The following is a 12,726-nucleotide window of genomic DNA, read 5'->3' as shown; positions in this document are numbered from 1 at the left end:
TGGAAATGGTAAGGAGATACTGATCACCATATTTAAGTGTCCTCTGGAGAACAATACTTCAACATCTACAGGCTCTTCTTTCTGTTTATTATGCTGAAGCAGCTTCTGTTTGTCATGTGTCACAATGAGACACTGGCTTTTAATATTCAAATCTGGAGTGTTTTGATTTGTGCCTAATGTCTGTTAAAAAGAAATAAATTTCTCTGGTGCATTTTGATGGGAGGCATTGTGGGGGGTAATTCAGTGCATCTGCATTCAAGAACCATTAAATGAGTCTTCTGTAAATGGCTGTATAATCAGGTATAAGCAGGCTGGTGGTGTGTCATGTTCAGGCTCATTCTGACAGTGGGTGACCCAGGACAAATGACAATCTGCAGTTTCATTTTCCCCCAAGGTCTCTCATGTCAATGATTCGCAAGAGATCTCACTCCAACACCAACGTGAGCAAGAAGGAGAAACCTCCTCAGCAGGACTCAGGTACAGCTCATCCCTTCTCAAGCCATGGGCCTTATCCACTGGTACTGCAGGAAAAGCTGCTGGAAAGGAGCTGGGGCTAAAGATGGTGATGCAGATGCCTTTGATTGTCAGCATTAACTCCAGCTGTCCATGTCCCAGCACATTCCTCTGCCCTGCAGCCCAGAAATGGGATTGCAGCCCAGGAATACGTGCACCAAGATGAGAAGTGGTATCTTTGGCATTCCTGTGAGGGGTGGCTGAGGACTCTGGGCTTGTCTGGTTCAGAGAAAAGAAGGCTGAAGAGAGGATTTATTGCTCTCTACAGCTCCTGAGGAGGGGAGAGGGAGAGGCTGGTGCTGAGCTCTTCACCCTGGGATCCAGTGATAGAACACATGGGAGTGTTTAAAACTGCATCAAGGAATGCTTAGACTGGACGTAAGGAAGAATTTATTTATGGTGAGAATGGTCAGACACTAGCACAGGCTTCCCAGAGAAGTGGTTGATGGCCCAAGCTTGTAAGTTTTTGAGGCCCTTAAGAATATGCTGTAACCCTGAAGTGGTCAGGCTGTCAGACCAGATGGTTACTGCAGGGCCCTTCCAGCTGAAACATTCTGTTGTATTCTACTGCAGACTTCCTTGAGATCCCAAGTAAATTTGTGTGGCCCTCATAGCCATCTCTGCCTCCACTGAGCTGGTCATCAGCATCCAATTTACTTTTTCCAAAAGGATTTGAGTATAAACAGTCTTTGAGGCTGCAGGTCAAAAACTTCAAGGGAAGACCTAGCACTTTCTGTAACTGGAGAAAAGTTATCTTCTTGCTTGAGCTACAGCATGTGCAGGGCTTTGTGCTTCCACAGGTTACTTGGAAGAGGCAGAAGACCAAACCTATGAGCATTAAACAGAGAGCAGGTGATATTCAGCATAATACAGGGAAATTTATGAACTTCCACACATAATTTCTTCTGTCCAGAGCCTCTCCACAGAGCTTGTTTGTTAAATACTTCAGTTTTCATCCCTCAATTCATATCTTGTGAAATTACCACTCAGAGTTGACTGTAATTCTAATCCTTTAATAACACTGAAAACCTAAAACAAAACAGGTCTTGCACTAAGGTGGCTCTGCATGCAGAGTAAGAGCTGAAATTGCATTTTATTGTTGTTAATGGAAGCTGGAAACTTAGTAGGTTGAGAATAGGAGTTAAGTACAGATTTACAAATGCTGTGAGTGCCTGAAGAGTCAGAGCTAGTTAGACAGGCATTGCCAGTTAAATAACTAAGGGTTTTCTTGCTGTTTCTCTCTTCCTTCTGAAACAGCAGGAGTTTGTTTGTAGTGAATTGCTTAACTCATTTGCTGCCACTTAAACAAAGAAGGGAACCTGGCTGAAATTACAGGATATAACTGTTAAAAACCCCCTGCTGTTAGCAGACTAATGGTATGTAAGTCAGGCTGGATTGTTGCATGGAACCAACAGGCAGGAAGTGGGGGAAAGGAAAGTACATTACTCCTCCCATTTTCAGGTGAGGAAATGAAGAATGGAGTGACTTGGGCAGGTCCCTGGGGGAATTTCTGGGAACTGGTCACCAGTCTGAGAGAAACAAGGCTGTTGGTCTGGATGGGAGAGTTAGGGAGATGACCTTGTACTGAGATCTCTGATAAGAGTCAATCTTACCTTTCAGTAGAAGTCCAATTATAGTGCCTTGATTTGTCAGGGTTCCTTACCTTGAAGCATCCTAGATGTTTTGATTATGCCTTTTTGTTGAGACTGTCACAAACAGTGATTGCAGGAAACACTATGAAATTCACTCCAAGTTCTCTACTCCCCAGTCTTTCATTACTTATTAGTAAACGAACAGTTCTGACCTTTCTTCAATTACATATAAACTGCTTTTCCTCTTAATAGTTGAGCTGTTCTTAAAATAAAAAAAAGGGAGAAAGTTCTTTCTTGATCTAGTTATTATATCAAACTTGAGGCTTGTTTTGACCCCTGTTAAGGACTTAGAATGAGTGGTTTCTATCCCATACCACCAATTAAGCTTTTATATTTGAAACAGCCTGTTTGTGAAATTAAAGCCTGACATTAAATCGGCTTAGAATACAGAAACCACATTTCTATGAATCATCAATAGTACCCTGACAAGTGAGAGAGCAGAAGTCTTTTTAAAATTCCTGTTACATAAGGTACAGGGTTGCAGCTTTGAATAGCATCAACCCTATTTTTCCAAGTATTTGCTTTAAGTGCTCTTCCCCCCCTCCCCTTTCTGGAATGTTAAGGGTCTTTTCTTTTGTTATCCAGAATGCTGATAAGTTAACAGGTATTATTTAGGTTCATCACAGAGTTCCCCATGTCATCTGAATATTTTGCAGTCCTGATACCAAAACTCTTGAAAAAGCAGCCATTTCCTTTCATGGTATTTCAGCTTTTGCCTTTAACTTGATGCAGTGTTTTTTGAAGGGTTGGGTTTAGTTCAGACTGAGGTGTTGGTGTGTTTTTCCAGCCAGGTCCTCAAACCCATGTGAGATGGGAGAGTGGTTGGGAGTCACTGTCACAGGGCATTATCAGCTCCTCCCATGTCAGTGGAGCTGTGGAAATTTCTGCTGAGCCACAGTGGGGGCAGAGCTTTGTTCTTTCAGACCCTGGTGCTTCAGCCTAGAGCACTGAGCTTTTGCAATTCCCAAACTGTTCCAGCAGCTTTGCGTTTTTCAGGATGTGGGCCCTGCTGTTGTCCAAACTTCTGCAGTTGGGTATTTGCAAAGTCAAGATCCTCAGTGTGAAATGACATTTTATGCTTGAGGAGCTGGGACAGCTGAGCTGATAGCAAAGATCCCTGTATCCAGAACAAGAACATGGATTTTCCTTTGTGCCATTTCTCTGCAGTTCCTTTCTGAAGTGTGGTCTGCTCTTTGCCTTCTTTAGCAGGTGAAGAAGTTACGGATCTGAAGAGACAAGCTGTGGAAGAGATGATGGACAGGATTAAAAAGGGAGTTCACCTGAGACCAGTCAACCAGTCAAGCAGGCCTAAAACAAAGGTTTGGAATAAGTACCAGTCTAATAATTTTAGCTAAGTACAGTAATTTACACTGAAAATAAACTTTTCTGTTAAATATTCAGAAGAATACATTTTCCTCCCCTCATTTACTTTGCATGATTTTGGATAAAATTAATTAGAGCAGCATATACCTGAAGAACAGAAAAAAAAAAAAATAAAATTAAGGCAGCAGTAAGTAAATGCCAGTTTCTTTGACACAGAAAAGAAGCTTGTAAACAAACAGCTGCTAAGATGCAGAAAGCACAGAGAGAATACCTGAAGTGGTTAAAGGGGATAATCAACAAGTAGACTGCATTAGCACTTTCTTTTCTGCAACACTTACACCTGAGGTGGTTTCTGTAGAACACTGCTTACCTCCTTCACAAAAGCATACTCTTTATGTGAAGTCTGTGATTCAGACACAAGAGCTGAGGCTCTTCTCTTCATCTGAGTAAGGAAATGGATGGAATGTTAGTCCTGTGCCCAGGGGAGGAGGGTTCAGAGCAATGTCACACACCCACAGGCCTGGGTCCCTGTGTAAGGTCTCTCTGCAGCTACAGAGTCTGTCCTGAGCCATTTCGTGTGGCTTTTAACATTTGTGTGTTGTGTTTGTTAACAGCCAGAAACACCAAAGCCTTCTGAAAGTGCAATGAAAGAACTAAAAGGGATTCTGGTAAGAGAACTTTCATATTATATTTCATTTTCTTCTCGCTGAGTTGACAGGGCCTTCTGTGCAAACTGTGAAATTTCTGCATTTTGGTTTGAAGCCATATAACAGTTTTGGGAAAAAAAACCCAGTTCCACCTTTGACTTTGGTTTGACTTAAGGATTGGTTGTGGTCTTGCTAGGAGAATTAGGTTTTGTGCTCTGTACTGGGTTTGTGTGCTTTGGATTTTGTGGTCTATGTCTGCCATAGATTCTTTGGAAACTTTTCAAATACTCCCAGTGTGGATGCTTAGGGATGGAGAGGCAGCTGAGTAGCTGTATCTAGTCCAAAGTAAAGCCTCTGGACTGCACATAAAATTGGTGTAGAGTTGTCCTCATCAACTGGTCTCTTTCCTGTGCCACCGCATTTCTTGTTAGCATATGTGAAGTTTAAATAAAGCAATGGCTCTGGTCTGTCTGGGTTTATGTGTAGAAAAAGTGGATTCTGAAGCTGTCCACATAACCTCTTATCACAAAATAAAACCATTAGGCATGTTTGGTCCAGCTGAGAGCAGTGTGCTAGGTTTGTTGTGTCCTTTACTCATGTGTAGCATTTGTTGTTTTTAACTGGTTGCTTCTTTTGCACAAGAGCTAAATTGTGTCAGTCAGAAGGAGCTGTAGTTCTTGCTCCCTGACTTCTGTAACCCTGAAGCTTTTGAAGTGCCACTTTGGGATGTCAGGTGGAATTCTGGCAGTATTGAAGCAAAATGCTTCACTTGCACTCTACAGAAGGTGAAGCTAATCATTCTCATCATCCAGTGGTTAAACAGCCCTTACAAAACACAGTTCACTGGTGTTCTGGGGGATGCAAGACAGCACAGCAGAGTGTGGCCACAGCCTCTGCTGTGATTTAAAATCACCAGTGGGGCACCAGCACTGTGTTAAGGTTGCTGTTCTCCAGTCATGTGAAAGCAGGGGAAGAAGGGAAGAAATGGTCTAGAGAGTCACCAGACCCTAATGCTGAGCCTTAATTAGAGTGACACATAATTAAAAGGAATAAAACACAGCACTGAGGCTGTGCTTTAAGCAGAATTCCATAATTACAGGAATAGTGGGATGTGGTGTGCTGTTTGGACCAGTGAGGGTTGGACAGAGCTATCCTGCCCAGGGTCCTTTCGTTCTCTAATAGCTGTTTTATTTCTTCAGCACAGTGTCACTGGCATCAGGGGAGACTTGATTGTGCACTTCAGAGGGAGCAGAGAGAAACCTGCAGGCACTGCACTTCTGTGTCAGGCTCGTTGCTTTTGAGCCTTTCAGGGTATTTGCAGTGCAAGACAAACTGTATAAAATGCAACTCCAGTCTATTCTTGAGAGCAGTGATTATGCACAGTCAGACAACAAACATGGGGGTGGAATGTGATGGAGTAAACATTTGTTGTTACTCTGCTAATTATGCATTTTGTGTAGACCTCCATATAATTGTTGCAAACAAAACACATTTATGTTGTGCAAATTCCAGAGTTTGAGTGACTCCCTTTTTTAAGTTACTTTTTTACATGTACATTTGTACAGATCTGGAGCATACTACTAATGAATAACCTGCTTGGTTAAATTTAAAATAGTTTTGAAAGAATTTTTTTTAACTTCTAGGCAGGAGTGAAGAATTAAGAGCTTATTTGAAGGGGTCCTGAAAATAACATAGCTTTTGCAACTTGCAGGGTTATTTCCTTTTGTCCTTGGCTATTTCTGCTCAAAAGTTATGTACTTACCAACAAAAGATGTCAATAGGATGTTATTTATTGTCTGGAAAAATGCTGTATGAGTCTGACATGTTTTGGAAGGCTGAATAAACAAGATTTATGGGAATACTCAGAGGGAGGAGGAAATAGTATATGGGTACCAAATTTCCAGTTACATTATAAACATTTTGGGTAAATTTTACCATCAGGTAGGTTCTGATCCAGCAGCTGATTGTTGTGAGTTGGGAAATGTGTGCAGTGTGCACGAAATGTGTATTTAAATTCCTGTAGGCAAGTTTGTGAGGTTTCAGGCTTTGCTTAAAGCCTCTTTTCCTCCCAATTAAAAAAAAAATGCTCCTGGATTTGCAGTTTCACTGATACCACATGCTAGCCATGGCATAAGTCAGTAATAACTTTTTTTTTTTTTTGTTCTGTATGTATAAAAAACTGTTTCAGCTTGAGATCTAAGTCTGTGCAAAAGAGAAACCTTGAAGTATATAGACACAGGGTCAGGTTTATGGCAGGTCAGCTACATTACAGAATGTAATATGCTGCAGTTGTAGCTGATAAATAGTGACTTGTGCAGATACATGTATACACCAGGATGCAGCAACAGAGGACCATGCTAAAATACAAAACCCACTGGAGCAGTAGAAGATGGATCTCTGGCATTTTGCTAACAGAGCTTAATTACGTGCATGAGAACTCTAGCAGTTTCTTAAGATCCTTCAGATGTTAAGATGGAGGAAGTTGGCAGTTTCCTGCAAACATCAGGATTTGTTTATTAGTGGCAGGGCCAGGGCATCTCTCTTAAGCCTGATATCAACCCCCTAATGTGTAATGAGTGTGGTTTATCCCTTCATCATTAATCTGAGTAAGAGTGGGATGGTGAGCGGCTCCCCGATGCTCCTGCTGTGCCGATGGAAGGGCTTGGCACTCTGCTCTAGAACTGCAGTGTGAAAGATGCTGAACTTGTGCACATGAGCTGCTTGGCAAGGCATAATCTGTCCTCAGAGAGTTCCTCATGCCTTTTTCTTGCTGTAGGAAACACTGAATAAATCCACCAGTTCCCGAAGCTTGAAGTCCCTTGAAACAGACAGTGGTGAAACAGAGCTGGAACGAGTCCTGCGGCGCCGGAAAGTGACCACTGACCAGGACAGTGGCAGTAAGTGCTGGGCTTCAGAAGAGTCCTCTTCCTCTCCCTGCATTGACTCTTGAAGCTTTACATTCCCTTCCAGACCACTGCCATTGCAGCCATTATGGAGAACTCCACCTTCTTCTACAGTGACTCCCTCCCTCTCTCACCTGTTGCTTTTCATCCCATTTTCTCAAGAGATGCTTCTGTCAGGATTTTCTGCACACACAGATTCCTCTTTCCAGCCTGGAGCTCAGATGTTATTGCTGGAGTTACTGTTTGAAACTACTGTGAGAATACTCTTGAAAGTAATGCTAGCCAGAGAAATGAGATCGAGGACTGGTGATTTGAATTAACCTCCTCTGCAGACCAGGGGTCTGCAGTTTTTACACTGTGCCTTACTGCCATCTTCTTTAAGAAACTTTTGATATTCTGCTTGGCTACAAGCACAGTTTGTGCAAGTGTAGGTCCATGCCATCATTGATGCAGGTGTGGCTTATTTGAATGTCACTGCAGAGTTTCATCTTGGACTTTGCAGACAGTTCATTGACTCCTCATCAGTATTGAGACCAGGCTTTTCTGCAGTCAGCCTGGAAGAGCACCAAAGTTGTGCCTGGGTAGGGCTGTGTGGGCAGCAGGACTTACCAACCCAAAAGTCAGGAGAACCAACACACCAAGTGCTGCCTGTGGTACAAGAAAGGGAAAATCTTGGTGGGGAGAGCAGAAGCTGCAAATGCAGTATTTTGACATTCTCTTGCACTGGACACTGTTTGTTAAAATTCCATTTTGATTTCTGCAGTTAGCTTGAGTTCTGCTCTGCTCTTGGAATCAGGATAACAGAAGCATTAAACTTTCTTTGGATTTTAGGTCCCACTGGAATCTTGGCCACATCAGAATCAAAGTCTCTGCCTGTGCTGGGTTCAGGAGCCAGTGCCCCACAGGCAGTGTTGAACAAGAAAGACGTGGAGACAGAATTCACTTCCAAAGTTCCCAACTCAGGTCCTGTCCCCAGCCAGCCTAAGGGTGCTACGGGCTCCAAGCCTACTTTACAGTAAGTAGAATATAGATCTCTAGATATATTGTGGTACAAGATGTGTTTAGAAAGTGATTTAATATCAGTTTTGGTTAGCAAGATAATTGTACAGTCTGCAGCTGTTTACCACTGACTCCCCAAATAATTTGCAGTCTCATATGAAAGGAGAAATTAAATTCTCTGTAATAACGTTCTTCGAAAACCTGTGAACATTCTTCAAGAAAACATTCATCTTCTCTGTCAAAAAAAAAGCCCTCAAGAGATTCTGGAAGATTAACAAGGTTGGGTTTTTTTTTTTCCACATCCTGAAGAAGAATGGTAGTTGTATTATTGATTAAAAGTCGTTCTGGCAAACACTTTAAAAAATACAGTCATGTGAATCATCTTGGTCTATATGCTGGTGTGCAGGGCAGTTTCTGTTGAACCAAAACAAGTCCTAACTATTACTCTTATTGTTGGTAAAACTTTTGAATTACCTTGAAATCTCAAGTTAAAAAAACCCAAAAACATAGTGCTGCATTTGCACAGATGGGCAGCAGGATCTTCCATGACCCCAAATTGAAGACTTGAAGCCAGCATCAGAGTTAAATCTACTTCAGCAATATTTATTTCAGATTCCCTGGATGATTGGTTTGTTCTCTGACAGTACCAGGCTCCTTTTGGAGTTGGGCTGTGCTCTTGCTTTGGTTGCCTTGCCAAGTTGCTTGTCAGTTTGTCATTTCAAGTAAAGGAGAGAGATGAGACAAATCAGATTGGAAAAATATTGTAGTTATGGCTAATTAAACTTCTGATTTCCTGCTCTGTCAGTTAGAAAATACCACCAGTACCAATTCTAACAAGTCCCCATTGCTTTGTTCAGAGAGGAGGAAGTCATGACAAATGAGCTGAGTATTCAGTTTGCATCTATTTTTATGAACTGATACTTCACTCTTATGCAGGTGCTTTCATCTTTTTTTTTTGAGTGGATAAAGAGCCCAATTTCCTTTTGTGCTCTGCAGTTGTATTTAATTCCCACAGAGAATTAAAAGCAGAATGCCATTTTCAATCATATGTATTTTCCCCTTTTATTTCATTTAAGTATCCTTAGAAGAAAAATGATCTTCATTTTAATTTAATCAGAAAGATGAAGATATTTTCAACAGTTGTTTTGACATGAATAATGCCATTGCATTTTCTGGAACGCCTACCCTGACAGAAAGGTGAGGTTGTTCCTGAAAATTGTGTTTGTAGTTTATGGAGTTCTACTATTTTGAACAAACCAGAAAATACAAGCAACTCCTGCCACCTTTTGTGTATCTTCATGCCACTGAACTAAGTGGAAATTGCATTTACAAGAAAGGAAATGAAATAATTGCAGGCCCCAAGGTCTCGCAGAATGCGTGGTAAATTGACAGTGAAAAGGATCTTGTGTTGACAGCCACAGTTGTTACGTGCTATAAAAGCATATGTGAAGCTCAATTTATTTCTCAGCTTGCCTATTCAGTGACATCCCGAAAGACACATTTCACTTTAATTTATCTGTTTAAAGCATTAGAACAAATGTGGTGGGCCAGACTCCTTAGTGCTGCAGGGCTTCCTTGCACCGAGGCATTGGTGTAAACCTTAATTGGGAGCACTCATCCTTAGGGATGGATTGCAGCGAGAGAGAAGGTGCTGGGGCTCTCCTGCTCTTGTGTGGCCAGGCTGGAGGAGGAGCAGGGATAACCTGCAGGCCCCACACCAGAACAGAACAGCTGCTTTTCTTTTCTCTCCTGGCTCCTGTTTGCAGCAGAGGTTGGTAGAAGCAGCCTCCAGACTGAGGTGTGAAAGCACTGTTGGGAACAGGGCTGCTTGGAAGCAGAGGGGAGTTCATCTGGCCAGCAGGTCTGACAACTTGGCTCTGTAATTAGGCAGTTTTCTGTGCTTCCCTGGAATCAGCTTAGTTTGGATCAGCAGAGCACTTCTGAAGCAAATCCCACTATTGTTGTCTGCATTAGCTATGCTTTGATTTGTATTCTGGAGTGCATCCTGGATCCCTGGATTCATTGCATGAATGAAGCTAAATCAGGGCATGTGATCCAGCTTTTTTGGATGTTCTGGGGGCCCCCCCAGAGCTGGTTCAGTGAATCACCCTGAACCATGTGCTCTGCAGCAGGGGCTGCTTCCCTCCACACTGCTCCTGTTTGCACCACTCCATTCCCTAAAGGAGCCTGTGCTAACTGAGCCAACAGTGCCCTGCCTGGACTGCATACCCTACCTGAGAAATCCTCTTCTTATTCCCACCTGATGTTAAAGGATGCAGCTCTTTCATCATTTGCAATTCCTCAAAATCTAACCAAGCTGTGACTTCTTAATCTGTTTGCAGCAGCCAAGCAAACCTTTCACATCCCAGGGGAGGACTGCATGTCTCATAATTGTCAGGTGTCTCTTGTAGGGTGGGATTTATTCTTTCACCTTCACCTGGATTTTAATGTACAGCTTGTTATAACAAACCTGAGTTTAGAACCCCTAGGTGAGGTGTTACTGCAGTGCAAGAGGTTCTTGTGTGTCTGAAGCCATTTAGGAGATGGTGTGGAATGTGTGAAATTTTGCTGAGGTGGTGCTTGGGCAGGAGACATCAGTAATGTGTGTCCTGCAGAGAAACTGAGGCCTTAGCTCAGTGTGCAGGTAACTTCCTCTGCAGGTCTCTTCCCCAGTGTTTAACCCAGCATGAGTGTAATTCTGGGACAACTGCTTAGAAGAGGTGACAATTTATTTTCCATGGGAACAAAGAGAGTTCCTGTGACCCCCTGCAGTGTTTAGGCACAGAAGGGAAAGATGTGTCTGGCTCTGCCCAGGGTTTTTGGTTGTTTGGTGGGGTTTTTTTCAGCACTTGGTAAATATTGTGTTTCTGGGGTGCAGAGTTCTCTGCTGACAGAGTGCACTACAGAGAGGGTTAGTCTTAATCTGATGATTTTATACAATTAAAGGATTTGTCCTCCCTCTCCTGGCTGTAATCTTAGTACCCCAAATCATCTACCAGCTCTGCAGGGAGCAGCTCAGCCTCAGCTGGAATGAGCTATAAAGGTTTCCCAGTGCAGCTTGAACATGGGCAATTTAGCTTAAACAACAGATAAAGAAAACAATGGGATGTTCTGGAAGTTGGAGGTCTCCTCAGTTTTAACTGTTTTAAAAGCTACTGAGACATTTTTCTTAGCTTGTACTCTTTGTGTGCCCTCTCAGTGCAGGTAGAAGCTCTCCCAAGATTCTTCATTTAAGTAAATTTTCTGATGTTTTTGAACTTTTTCAAAATAATCACCTGAAAATGGAAACAATCTCCATGCTAAAGATTGTGTGCAGTTCTGCTCTGCTGGCTGCTGTGCTGACCATCTCTGTACCCAGCTGGGTTTAGCAGGGGCATTCTGAAATGCAGGTTTCTTGCACTTCCTTCACAGATGTCTGGTGTTGCAGGTAGCACTGGTGCTATCAGCAGGGAACAGAGGGCTAATTCACCAGTGTCACTGTTTATATTCCCTGTAATCACTGCTGGACAAATACTGGTAGTACTGTGGTGGAATTCTTTGTTCATCTCAGACTTTCAAAACTTGGAATTGATGTATTTTTTACTGTTGCTCAGTATTAGCCTGTGGTCTTCTCCGGTTCATTCTCCTGCCTTGTTAAGAATTCTGAAATAATAGACGCCTTTGCAGTTTTTGCTTTTATTCTCAATGAATACTGACATAAAATTCTGTTTTCTAATGGATAGATATTACAATGATTTACAATGATTTCACGAATAGAACACTGACCCAGGTTAAATAATGCCAAGGTTCTCATATTACCAAAGGAAACAAAGAATATCCACATCTCAGTTGACAATCTGATCCTTAGTTTGTCCTTTTGTACTTCTACTGTAAATTTCATGCAAAGGTCACAGCAGTGCTACTTCACAGACTTTAGTAACCCTTTAGTATTTACACCTTCTGTAGGTTCTGTAACTATATAAACAGAACAGATTGCTTCTGATACTCTGACATAACAAAGCTTGGAACACTGCATATCCCATAGAGTTAATCTCAAATGCATTTATCATCTAAATTCATATATCACAGTGCAGATTTGATGTGTTTAGTCATTAAAGAAGTACATGCAGACTTGTGAACAACTGTGTGTGAGTACAATAGAACTAGGGTCTCAATTTCTGGTTTAAATATATAGTTGGACAAATAACAAGAACATTGATAACAGCATTAACAATCTCAATTAGGGAAGAGCTTTGCATAGAACTAAATGCAAATACCTTGGCTGGACAAAATTGAGTCTTTCAGAACTGTGTGAAACTCTGTCTTCACTCATTGCTTTTCCCAGCTTTATTTGTACGAGTAGACAGTGTTTTTTGAAAAGGAGCCCCAAAATTATATTCATTCTTCACACTGCAACATTCTGCTCTTGACAAACTGTTGAAAGTAAGCTGTGAATAACTGATAAATAGGGTTAATAATTTTTAACAATGCCTCAGCTATAACAGCAGCATTGTCAGGCTGGTGCTGCACCAGTGTGAAGGATTTGAAGAAGGCAATACTGGTACAACAAAGTCGGATAGTAATTCTTATTTTTATGCTGCAAACACTGATTTAATCACCGGTTTTCTCCATTAAACTACTTTATATCGACATCTTTCATTTTTCTGTCCTTTGAAGGTGGTAAATATGATTGCCATTTTATCCATTTTT

General features: G+C 41.8%; 1 protein-coding gene across 1 annotated transcript in view; it reads left to right on the top strand.

The window, feature by feature from the left end:
- SHTN1 (shootin 1) overlaps positions 1-12,726 on the top strand; it is a 53,763-nt gene that overhangs the window by 37,648 nt on the left and 3,389 nt on the right. The window contains exons 12-16 of the mRNA XM_015633431.3: positions 395-477; positions 3,372-3,484; positions 4,103-4,156; positions 6,912-7,032; positions 7,870-8,053. Coding sequence (XP_015488917.1) covers positions 395-477; positions 3,372-3,484; positions 4,103-4,156; positions 6,912-7,032; positions 7,870-8,053 — 555 coding nt within the window. The remainder of the gene's footprint in view (positions 1-394; positions 478-3,371; positions 3,485-4,102; positions 4,157-6,911; positions 7,033-7,869; positions 8,054-12,726) is intronic.

This window comes from Parus major, chromosome 6 (genome assembly GCF_001522545.3).
Source record: "Parus major isolate Abel chromosome 6, Parus_major1.1, whole genome shotgun sequence".
NCBI lineage: Eukaryota > Metazoa > Chordata > Aves > Passeriformes > Paridae > Parus > Parus major.
Note: the sequence above shows the minus strand (reverse complement) of the source record. Positions and strands in the feature narration are given on the sequence as shown.